The sequence below is a fragment of the Erythrolamprus reginae genome, chromosome 13 (assembly GCF_031021105.1).
Source record: "Erythrolamprus reginae isolate rEryReg1 chromosome 13, rEryReg1.hap1, whole genome shotgun sequence".
Classification (NCBI taxonomy): Eukaryota; Metazoa; Chordata; class Lepidosauria; order Squamata; family Dipsadidae; genus Erythrolamprus; species Erythrolamprus reginae.
In genome coordinates, this window is record NC_091962.1 from 5,487,970 (window position 1) to 5,500,805 (window position 12,836).

At 42.8% G+C, this 12,836-nt stretch overlaps 1 protein-coding gene across 1 annotated transcript; it reads right to left on the reverse strand.

The window, feature by feature from the left end:
- Positions 1–3,461: 3,461 nt before the first annotated feature.
- On the reverse strand, positions 3,462–9,511 carry FAM89B (family with sequence similarity 89 member B). The gene is made up of 2 exons (XM_070766382.1): positions 9,172–9,511; positions 3,462–4,233 (listed from the first exon to the last, which is right to left on the reverse strand). Exons 1-2 carry the CDS (start codon positions 9,436–9,438, stop codon positions 3,952–3,954), a joined length of 549 nt encoding a protein of 182 aa, XP_070622483.1. The 5' UTR covers positions 9,439–9,511; the 3' UTR covers positions 3,462–3,951.
- Positions 9,512–12,836: the final 3,325 nt, after the last annotated feature.

The window sequence follows — 12,836 nt, forward strand, 5'->3', positions numbered from 1 at the left end:
CACAAATTCCTGGAGACAGATTCGTCCGCTCTTGTACAGAAATTCAGCCCGAGTTTTAAACGAGATCCAGGTCAATGCAACAGCGTTTGAAATCCTTACTTTCTGTTGAGATTCCGGTTACTTTTGGAAGCTCTGAACTCGCAGCGTGGAATGGAACACACTCCGACCCTTTGTTCAAGACTTTATTTCTCATGCCTCCTCCCCCGTTTGCTGCCACGGACAGTGGGGACAAAAAAAATGTCCCGCCCAGCTTTCCAAAATATTCACGGACCATCCGACTTTTGCCTTCAAAAGATGGGAAGAAGGGAACAGCAAACCTGGGGTTTTTTTTTTTGCAACCCATTATTATCCTCTTCCCAAATGCTCTCGGGTTGATTTTCAAGCCTCTAAAACCCCATCATAATAATTATAATACTACAGTATTAGAAAACAGTGTGCGATATTTTAGCTAAGGTAACCTGGCTAGGACAGTCATAAAATCCAGCCCTATGGCCAGATTTTTTGTTTTTTAAAACCCAAACAAATGTTGTGTATAGCAACATTCCTAGCTAACTGTTTCTTCTCTTCAATAGAGGAGAAAGTGGGGTGCATCAGCCCCCCACAAAGGAAGTTAACACTTGTAACATGCAAAGACCTACTGGGATATCTTGCCTGGGGAAGGTTCACACATTTGTGCAAAGAACCCCTCCCTCCCCCCCCGCTTTGCCGAATAGCACCGCAACCTGTCTTATCCTAAGCTTTAAATCAGGGCTTAAATCAGTGGTTCCTCTGACATGCTAAATCAAAGATAAATAAAATCCACACCTCCCAGCCCTCTATTCTAGGTTTATGCTAAAGGTTTTCAGCAGCAACATGCCAGAAGCCCAAAAAAATTCTGACAGTCTCAAAATGGGTGAGCAGTGTGGTCGGGCAGTAGGAAAAGCAAGTAGGATGCTTGGCTGCATAGCTAGAGGTATAACAAGCAGGAAGAGGGAGATTGTGATCCCCTTATATAGAGCGCTGGTGAGACCACATTTGGAATAATACTGTGTCCAGTTCTGGAGACCTCACCTACAAAAAGATATTGACAAAATTGAACGGGTCCAAAGACGGGCTACAAGAATGGTGGAAGGTCTTAAGTATAAAACTTATCAGGAAAGACTTCATGGACTCAATCTGTATAGTCTGGAGGACAGAAGGGGAAGGGGGGACATGATCGAAACATTTAAATATGTTAAAGGGTTAAATAAGGTCCAGGAGGGAAGTGTTTTTAATAGGAAAGTGAACACAAGAACAAGGGGACACAATCTGAAGTTAGTTGGGGGAAAGATCAAAAGCAACATGAGAAAATATTATTTCACTGAAAGAGTAGTAGATCCTTGGAACAAACTTCCAGCAGACGTGGTTGGTAAATCCACAGGAACTGAATTTAAACATGCCTGGGATAAACATATATCCATTGTAAGATAAAATACAGGAAATAGTATAAGGGCAGACTAGATGGACCATGAGGTCTTTTTCTGCCGTCAATCTTCTATGTTTCTAAAACCAAAAAAAGTGGACCACCCACCTCCCTCTATTTTGACCCCGGTCATCCCTTTCTTGCAAGTCTCCACTTGCAAATAAAATAAAATAAAATAATACATTTGAAATAGAAGTCTCTAAGAGTTTTGTGTTTAGGGTCCTTGCCCAAAGCTCGGATCTTCAGAACTCAAGCTGAGCCGGCATTCAAAAATAATAATAATAATAATAATAATAAAGAAACTAAGTTCCTAGTCCTCATGATTCCAATCGGGTAGGTCGGGAAGGAATTTTATTCAACTCAGGCGGTTTGGACAAGGAAAATGTCTCGGCCACTGAGTGGTAGTTCTTACTCCCTTTTAGGGATGTTGTTAATTATTATTATTATTTTATTATTATTATTTATTAGATTTGTATACCGCCCCACTCCGAAGACTCTTGGAGCGGTTAATACCGAAAAGAGCAAAAAAAAAAAAAAGGGATCAGCAAGTAGGGTGGAAGAAAGAGGCAAGGAGAGGGCCTGAATCTTGCAGAGATGCAGCCAAGACTTTCTTATCTTCTAAATATCAAAACAGTTTCAGAGGCGACTTCCCCGTCTCCATACAAGGAACAGTAAATTTGATAAATTTAGATTTTACACAGGATAGGCCTGCAAATGAAAGAAAAGGCAAAATAATCCTTTTTTCACCCTCTCCCAGGAAAAATCTTCACCAAATGTTTCAGGTCAGCATTGCTGAATAAATAAAATCTATTTTCCTTTCAATTTTCAGGTCAAATTTGTCCAAATCTGGGCCCCAATTCCAAATGGTCATCTCGTCTTCTTCAGGGGCCAAAAATTCTGGAAATTGATGCAAAGGGGGAAAAAAAGGCTCCACACATCCCGGGACAGGTGGGGCTGAAAAGAAGCCGGAAGAAAATGTCAACCCTCCCTGCGTCTTTTTTTTTAAAACAATCCCCAAAAGGAGGAAAAATCTTCAGATTGGATCCCTTTGTGTTGCCGCTCTGAAGCACCTGTTTACATTTCTGTCCTTGCTACCAATGTTCCCTCTAATTTTTTTTCGGGGTGGGCGGAAAAGTATAGTGTCTGAGCGGCAGTCCCCTTGGGACTGGGCGGCATAGAAGTATAAATAAATAAACAAACAAACAAACAAACAAACAAATAAATGAATGAATAAACGAATAAACAAACAAAGAAGTAAATAAATTAATACATACATACATAAATAAATATAGAAATAAATAAATACATACATACATACATAAATACATAAATAAACAATAAATCCCTTCCTTTTTATTAAAATAAATTAATAATAAAACAACACAAAACTCTATTACTATTAAAACTAAAACAACCAGCAAATCCAAAAACATAACTATTAATAAAAACAGGTGAGGGCTGGGGTTTTTTTTCTCTGTTATTATTTAAGTGCTTTTACCATATGCTTTAAATCAAGAGTCACTTCTCTCTCTGTTTCTCTCTCTTTCCTGTCATTCTCTGCCTCAATCATTTTCTCATTTCTCTTTTTTTCTCCCCTTTATTCTATCATTTCTCTCTCTCTCTCTCTTCCTTCCACTCCTCTCTCTCTTGCTTTCTTCCTCTTTATCTCTCTCTCACTCTCTCCCTTCCTCTCTCCTCTCTCTCACTCTTTCTTTCTTTCTTGCTCTCTCTCTCTCTCTCTTCCTTCCTATCTTCTCTCTCTCTTGCTTTCTTCCTCTCTATCTCTCTCTCTCTCCCTTCCTCTCTCCTCTCTCTCACTCTTTCTTGCTCTCTCTCTCTCTTCCTTCCACTCCTCTCTCTCTCTTGCTTTCTTCCTCTCTATCTCTCTCTCACTTTCTCCCTTCCTCTCTCCTCTCTCTCACTCTTTCTTTCTTGCTCTCTCTCTCTCTCTCTCTTCCTTCCACTCCTCTCTCTCTTGCTTTCTTCCTCTCTATCTCTCTCTCTCACTCTCTCCCTTCCTCTCTCCTCTCTCTCACTCTTTCTTTCTTGCTCTCTCTCTCTCTTCCTTCCTATCTTCTCTCTCTCTCTCTTTCTTTCTCTCTCCCTTCCTTTTTTCCTTCTCTCTTCCTTCCACTTTTTTCTCTTTCTCTCTCTTTTCCTTCCTTCCCCTCTTCCCCTCCCTTTCTTTCTTCCTCTCTCCCTTTATATTTATCACTTTTTCCAGCCCTAAGTATTTGCAGGCTTGTTTCCATTACTACTTCCTCCAAATATTTTTCCCCCCAGCCCTAACCAGGGCATAAAATAACGGGCTGAAGTTGACCAGACTGAGGATGCTAGCTAGATAAATACCTGATAGGTAGATTTCCCCTTCCTATTTCCTCCCCCAAAATTAAAGTGCGTCTTATACTCTGAAAAATGCCGCTGAAAACAGGTTTCCGTTATTCCAAAACAGAAATCAGGATGCTTTATTCCAACCCCAAAAATACCCGACGTCGTTTTCCAAGCCTGGTTCAGATTGCAATATGGAAAGAGTCCTTAAGCCACTGATCCCGGGAGTTTTGAGGCTGGAGGAAGCGCAGCTGCTGGGCCGCAGGGGGTTCTTGCGGCCCATCGGGACTTAACGGGTCCAGGTTGAAATCCTCCTCATCCGAGAAGACGTTTTCGGCAGCCAGGCTGCCTTCCGAGTGGAGCGAGGACGACATGTCCTGGAAGAGGCTTTTGAACTCCTGTATGGACTCGTACAGAGACCAGAGCTGGCAAAGGAGAGACATGTCCATTTGACGAAGCCCCACCTGCAGCCAGGGAAAGAAAGCAGAGGTTGAGCTCTGGAGCGGCCAGGATTTGAACTGGTGGCCGGTTACCATATTTTTTTGGAGTATAAGACGCAGCTTTTTCCTCCCTAAAAGTGGCTGAAAATTCAGTGTCTTATACTCTGAATGTAGCTTTTTCTTTTCCTAAACTTTTTTTCCAGCCCTAACTAGGTGCTAGTGATCTTCCCAGCTCTTAACTTGCAGGTTGTTTCATTGTTACTCTCTGTCAAGAATGTTTTCCAAACCCTGTCTTTGTAGTTTTTTTATTGCTCTACTTGCTCTGAATGTTTGTTTCCAGCCCCAACTAGGTGCTAACGATGTTCCCAGCTCCTACCCTCTTGCAAGCTCTTTCATTGTTACTCTTTGCAAATAATGTTTTCCAAGCCCTATGTCTTAAAAAAACCCCATCAAACACAAAATACCGTATTTTCCGGAGTATAAGATGCACCCTTTTCCTCCCTAAAAGAGGCTGATAATTAGGGTGCATCTTATAGTCTGAATGTAGCTTTTTTTCCCAACCCTAACTAACTGCTAACGATCTTCCCCGCTCTTACCTTGCAGGCTCTTTCATTGTTACTCTCTGGGAAGAATGTTTTCCAAGCCCTAAGTCTTGGGGGGTTTTCTTCATTGCTCTAACTTGCTCTGAATAAGTTTCTTTCCAGCCCTAACCAGGTCCTAGCAATGTTCCCAGCATTTACTCGCTTGTTACTTTACTCTCTGCAAAGAATGTTTTCCAAACCCTGACTTTATAGGGGGTTTTTTTCATTGCTCTAACTTGCTCCAAATGTTTCTTTCCAGCCCTAACCAGATGCTAATGGTGTTCCCAGCTCTTAATGGCTTGTGGGTCTTCTCCGGGTCCCGTCAACCAAACAATGTCGCTTGGTGGGACCCAGAGGAAGAGCCTTCTCTGTGGCGGCCCCGACCCTCTGGAACCAACTCCCCCCAGAGATTAGAATTGCCCCCACCCTCCTTGCCTTTCGTAAGCTGCTTAAAACCCACCTCTGCCGCCAGGCATGGGGGAACTAAGATACACTTTCCCCCTAGGCCTTCACAATTTTATGTATGGTATGTTTGTATGTATGATTGGTTTTTATATAATGGGTTTTTAACTGTTTTTTTAGTATTGGATTTTGTTGTACTGTTTTACTGCTGTTGTTAGCTGCCCCGAGTCTGCGGAGAGGGGCGGCATACAAACCCAATAAATAAGTAAGTAAGTAAGTAAGTAAGTAAGTAAGTAAGTAAGTAAGTAAGTAATAAATAAATAAATATATAAATATAAATATAAATAAATATAAATATAAATAAATAAATGAATAAAAATAAATAAATAAATAAATAAATTGTTACCAGTATATGTGTTACTTTTCTTTCTTGTCTTAAAATGATATGCCCAGACTGTATTCTAAATACAGTACTTCAAAAAAAACCTTGACATAAAAAAAGGGATAAACTTCAACTCCCAGAATTCCTTAGGCAGCAGGTTTTAAGATGGCTGGACTTCAATTCCCAGGATTCCCCAGCCAGCAAAAAAACCCCAAAACTACACAACATAAAGCTGGATGTGTTTTTTGTCAGCCGCAAATGGGACAAAATGGCTAGCTGGGGAATTCTGGGAGTTGAAGTCCACAAGTCTCAAAGTTGCCAAAGTTAGAGATACTCCTGCCTTACAATAAAATCAGCCAAATGGCCCTCAGCTCTGAAACCCACAAAACTTTTAAATTAATTCTATGGGATTTTGCTACCCTCTGGTGGAATAACCTTGTACTGCACAGGTTTTGAACTTAATTTTTCTCCCCTATATACAGTGGTCCCTCTGCTTACGAACTTAATTCGTTCCGTGACCAGGTTCTCAAGTAGAAAAGTTTGTAAGAAGCAGCAATTTTTCCCATAGGAATCAATGTAAAAGCAAATAATGTGTGCGATTGGGGAAACCACAGGGAGGGTGGAGGCCCTGTTTCCTCCCAGGAGATCCCTAGAGAGGCCCCATGGAGACTTTTCTTCACCTTTTCCGGCCCTGTTTCCTCCCAGGAGATTCCTAGAAAGGCCCCACAGGGGCTTCTCACTGCCTTTTCTGGTTACAGTTTTGGAGGCTCGGGTTTGTAAGTGGAAAATGGTTCTTGAAAGCCTGGTCCTTATCTAGAAAAGTTCGTAAGTAGAGGCGTTCTTAGGTAGAGGTACCACTGTGTGTGTATGTGTGTGTATATTTTATGTCGGATCACCCTGGTATATTGAAGGAACGTCACAGCTCCTTTTTGCCTCTAGGCCCAACCCAGGACCATTTCAAAACAGTTAATTTATTCATAGCCAACAACTATATTCTGTATGTATCAAATGTTTTTACCTGAAATTTTAAAATTAAGGGAGACTAAGATGGTCCCATTTCGGCCTTGTTCTGGCCTCATCAGCTAGTCACACCCTTCCTTACTGGGATTTGATCCGGTGGACTCTGCCTTGTAAGGCAGAGAATTAGCAGTTGAGCTATCAGATGAGATCCCTTCCAGCTCGGTACCAGGGAGGGGCTATATGTTTTTTTATGTCGGATCACCCTGGTATATTTGAAGGAACGTCACAGCTCCTTTTTGCTTCTAGGCCCAACCCAGGACCATTTCAAGGCAGTTAATTTATTCATAGCCAACAACTATATTCTCTATGTATCAAATGTTTTTAGCTGGAATTTTAAAATTAAGGGAGACTAGGATGGTCCCATTTCGGCCTTGTTCTGGCCTCATCAGCTAGCCACTCCCTTCCTTACATATATATAACATGTTGTAAGCTGCCTTGAGTCTCACAAGAAGGGCGGCAAAGAAAATAATTAATATAATATAATATAATATAATATAATATAATATAATATAATATAATATAATATAATATAATATAATATAATATAATATAATATAATATAATATAATATAATATAATATAATATAATAATATAATATAATATAATACAATATAATTTAAAATTAAATTAAAATTATAAATAAAATAAAACATTTGCTGCCTTGAGTTATTTGTAAAAAACAATAAAGTTGAGAAATAAATGAGACAAACACCATCCAATAAACCAAGGCAGCCCCACTGCACCAAATTTAGCTCTTGGCATGATGCAAGCCGCTAATTTTAGACCTGCAGTTCCCGTGGCCTTTGGCGTGGCAAGAGGGACCCTCTTTGTAGAACACGCCTGTAGGGCCCACCTCCCAGACCAGGTTTGCACAAACCGTCCCTCCCGTCTTTTGGGGGGGGGGGGAGAAGCACCCCTGCCTCCAACTTGTGCTGACTTGGGTTCAAAACACCCCGACTCAGCCATTTGCAAAGATCTCGCTGTTTCTTGCAAGGTGTCTTCTTTGACCCACAGGAAAAGGGGTGCTTCCATCCCCCGCAGCAAAGAAAACGGGGTGCAAACTTAGGGTCACTTAGGGCAAAATGTGTGGGAATTATGTGTGGGAATTATTTATTTATTTATTTATTAGATTTGTATGCCGCCCCTCTCGAAAGACTCGGGGCGGCTAACAACAATATAAAAAGACAATGTAAACAAATCTAATATTAAAAGACAATCTAAAAAACCCCAATTTAAAGAACCAATCATACATACAAGCATACCATGTATAAATTCTATAAGCCTAGGGGGAAGGGAAATTTCAATTCCACCATGCCTGACGACAGAGGTGGCTTTTAAGGAGCTTGCGAAAGGCAAGGAGGGTGGGGGCAACCCTGATATCTGGGGGGAGCTGGTTCCAGAGGGTCGGTGCCGCCACAGAGAAGGCTCTTCTCCTGGGTCCTGCCAAACGACATTGCTTAGTCGACGGGACCCGGAGAATGCCCACTCTGTGGGACCTAACTGGTCGCTGGGATTCGTGCGGCAGAAGGCGGTCCCGGAGATATTCTGGTCCGGTGCCATGAAGGGCTTTATAGGTCATAACCAACACTTTGAATTGTGACCGGAAATTGATCGGCAACCAATGCAGACTGAGGAGTGTTGGTGTAACATGGGCATATTTGAGAAAGCCCATGATTGCTCTCGCAGCTGCATTCTGCACGATCTGAAGTTTCCGAACACTTTTCAAAGGTAGCCCCATGTAGAGAGCATTACAGTAGTCGAGCCTCGAGGTGATGAGGGCATGAGTGACTGTGAGCAGTGACTCCCGGTCCAAATAGGGCCGCAACTGGTGCACCAGGCGAACCTGGGCAAACGCCCCCCTCGCCACAGCTGAAAGATGTTGTTCTAATGTGAGCTGTGGATCGAGGAGGACGCCCAAGTTGCGGACCCTCTCTGAGGGGGTCAATAATTCCCCCCCCAGGGTGATGGACGGACAGATGGAATTGTCCTTGGGAGGCAGAACCCACAACCACTCCGTCTTATCCGGGTTGAGCTTGAGTCTGTTGACACCCATCCAGGCCCCAACAGCCTCCAGGCACCGGCACATCACTTCCACCGCTTCGTTGACTGGGCAAGTTCAGTTCCGAATGAGGATTACAATGATGAAAGCGTTCGTGGGCAAAAACATACTATTGAATTCCTTCCTGTTTTAAAAGGAATTAAGGATCATAGGAAGGTGCTAAAGAAGGAAGGACTATAAAAAAATCTACTAAGTATTCAATAAGTCTTCGGAGAAGGGTGGCATACAAATCTAAATAATAGCAGTAATAATAATAGTAACAACAACAACAATAATAGTAGTAGTAATAATAATAATAATAGTAATAATAATAATAAAATAATGATATATTTTATAATAATAAGTAAAATAATAATAGTAACAGTAACAGTAATAATAGTAATGGTAGTAGTAGTAGTAGTAGTAGTAGTACTAGTAGTAATAATGATGATGATTATGTAGTGCATAAACTTACTACCCCCACCCAGCAGCCTATTATTACTGGACGGCGGATCGAAGCCACCAGGAGAAGCCTCACCATCTCCTTGCGCAGCACGGCCAGCGCGGCATGCAGGTTGGCGGGCTTGGCGGGGAGCCGGGCGGGCGGGGGCTTCTGGCCGGGGGCGGCGGCGGCCTGGCGCAGGTCGTCCTGGATGCGCGACTTCTTGCTGTAGACCTTCTGGATCTCGCGCCACGAGCCGCCGCAGGAGTTGAGGATGCCGCTCAGCCCTTTGGGCAGCGGGGGCAGCCCTTCCAGCGCGCAGGCCTGGCCGGCCGGGGGCGACTCCGGGGACGAGCGACTCATGGCCCCGCCGGGCGCTCTCGGCCTCCCCCTCCGCGGCTGCAGCGGCGCCCCCGATCGGCTGCGCGCCGGCCCTTTATCTGCGGCTGCTGCAGCGGCCGTGCGCGCAAGGACGCCGCCGCCGCCGCTTAAAGGAGCCCCGCCGGGCGGCCCGGGAGGCAGCGCGGCTTCTGGTTCGGCGGGGCAGGAGCCGCTCCGCTCAGCGACCCGTCGGGGAGCCCGCAAAAGCGCTTCCCACCTGCGAGGATCGGGATCCACCAGCCAAACTCGGGGCGGGATCGGGCGCTTTCCTTTCCTCCTTCCTCGCTTTCCTTCTTTCCCTCCGTCGCCTGTTTTTTCCTTCCTCCCTTCTTTCTTTCCGTTCGACTTTCCTTCTTCCCTATCTCTGGGTTTTTTCCTTCTGTCCTTCCTTCCTTCTCCCCTTTCATTTTTTCCTCCCTTCATTCTTTCCCTCTTCTGTGGTTTTCCTTCCTCCCTTCACTACCTCCATTCCTCCCTTCTCCTTTCTGTTCAACTTTGTTCTCTGGCTTTTTCCTTCTGTCCTTCCTTGCCCTCTACCCTTTCATTTTTCCCTCCATTCTTTCCCTCTTCTCTCCTGGGTTTCTCCTTCCTCCCTTCGTTGCCTCTATTCCTCCCTTCTCTTATTTCCATTTGACTTTCCTTCTTCCCCATCTCTGGTTTTTTCCTTCTGTCCTTCCTTGCCCTCTACCCTTTCATTTTTTCCTCCATTCTTTCCCTCTTCTCTCCTGGGTTTTTCCTTCCTCCCTTCGCTGCCTCTATTCCTCCCTTCTCTTATTTCCATTTGACTTTCCTTCTTCCCTATCTCTGGTTTTTTCCTTCTGTCCTTGCTTGGTTTCTCTGCCCTTTCATTCTTTCCCTCCGTCTCCTGTGTTTTTTCTTCCTCCCTTCCCTACCTCTATTCCTCCCTTCTTTCTTTGACATTCTCTTTCCTATCTCTGCCTTTTTCCTTCTATCCTACCTTCCTTGATTGCATTCTCTACCCTTTCATTCTTTCCTCCCTTCATTCTTTCCCTCCATCTCCTGTTTTTCCTTCCTCTCTTTCCTACCTCTGTTACTCCCTTTTTCTTTCCGTTTGACCTTCCTTCTTCTCTAACTCTGTCTTTTTCCTTCTGTCCTTCCTCCCTTTCTCTCCTTCCCTCCCTTTTCCATCCTATTTCCCTTTACAACACCCTTTCTTTCCTTTCTCTCCCTTTCTTCTGTTCCTCCTTTTCTCCCTACTCCTAATTTTTCTTTCTTAACTTGGGCATTGCTCCAAATTCCCCCCCACCCAATTTTTTCTTCATTTCATTTATTTATGCACATATTGGTGGTATACAAAGATATAACAATCTTTATATACATGGTACTAGCAAGAGAGAAACATTAGGACGTTAACATTAGGGGCGGAAGGCACATTGGTGGATTCATGCACATCCCTTACTGACCTTTTAGGAATCAGGAGAGGTCAACAGTGGAGAGTCTAAGGGTAAAGTTTAGGGGGCTAGGCGATGATACTACGGAGTCAGGTAGTGAGTTCCATGCATCAACTACTCGGTTACTAAAGTTGTGTTTCCTGCAGTCAAGTTTAGAGCGGTTTACTTTAAGTTTGGATCTGTTGTGTGCTCGTGTGTTGCTGTGGTTGAAGCTGAAGTAGTTGTTGATAGGATGTTACAGTTACAGGATGCCACCTATTGTTTAATGGAGTTGCTCACCAGAACTCAGCCAAAGAGCGCCATACAACAGGTTACAACAAACCAATATTAAACGGTTAAAACCCCATGAATAAAAACATTCATACTTCTTGGGCCGGGGCCAGATGCTATTTTATTTATTTATTTGTATTTCTATACTGCCCTTCTCCACCAACTCGGATGATTGCGCAATGGCCCCAGACCTGTGGGCAGAACCAGGTACTTAAGGCTTTCTGGAAAGCCAGGAGGGTGGGTGGATCAGGTCCAATATCTGGGGGCCTCAAATTCATGGAAGACTCTCCATCAATGCCAAGCTTGACCAACCAGATTAAAACCTAGTTTAAAGATTACAGTAATGGGTGTCATGAATATTTGCTCTATCTATCTATCTATCTATCTATCTATCTATCTATCTATCTATCTATCTATCTATCTATCACCTCTCTATCTATCTATCAATCACCTATCTATCACCTATCTATCTATCTATCTATCTATCTATCTATCTATCACCTCTCTTATCTATCTATCTATCTATCTATCTATCTATCTATCTATCATCTGTCTGTCTCTATCACCTATCTATCTATCTATCTATCTATCACCTCTCTATCTATCTATCTATCTATCAATCACCTCTTATCTATCTATCTATCTATCTATCTATCATCTGTGTCTGTCTATCTATCACCTATCTATCTATCTATCACCTATCTATCTATCTATCTATCTATCTATCTATCTATCTATCTATCTATCTATCTATCTATCACCTATCTATCTATCTATCTATCTATCTATCACCTCTCTATCTATCTATCTATCAATCACCTCTTATCTATCTATCTATCTATCTATCTATCTATCTATCATCTGTGTCTGTCTATCTATCACCTATCTATCACCTATCTATCTATCTATCACCTATCTATCTATCTATCTATCTATCTATCTATCTATCTATCTATCTATCTATCTATCACCTATCTATCACCTATCTATCTATCTATCTATCTATCTATCTATCTATCTATCTATCTATCACCTATCTATCATCTCTCTTATCTCTCTATCTCCTATCATCTATCAGTCTGTCTGTCTGTCTGTCTGTCTATCCATTTAGATTTGTATTAGGAAATTCAATTCAATTCAATTTATTAGATTTGTATGCCGCCCCTCTCCGAAGACTCCAGAAAATCCAGAACGTCACAGAAGCTTCTGCAAATTAGCCCACAGGAGAAATCTCACCATTGTGGTCTTGCTCTGGGCTTCTTTGGGGGGAAAAGTCTTTATATAAACTGCTCCAAAAAAAGGGGGAGCACTTAAACAATACAATATAACTCCAAGTAAATTAAACTTCTGTGAAATCAAACTGTCCGCTGATTGGCAGTCAGTGATTCACACGCTGTTGTACAAAGACAACTTTGTACAGAACAAAGTACAATTCCATGAGAATAATTTCATTCATTCAGATCCAGGATGGGTTCTTTGAGTGCTCCCTTTATTTTTCTTGAGCAGTGTATGTAAGTGTGAACTGCATCCCCGAAAGGATCGAGGCCAGGGCGAAATCTCCCTGCTTGCCCAGCGACTTTCCATTTAACTATCACTTTGAGGTCACAAAAACTTATGGATTTGCTCGTTTCTCCCCCTCTGCAGCTCTCCAAGAGAGCCAGCCAATTGTATTCTTCGATTTCCACGCTGATGACCCCT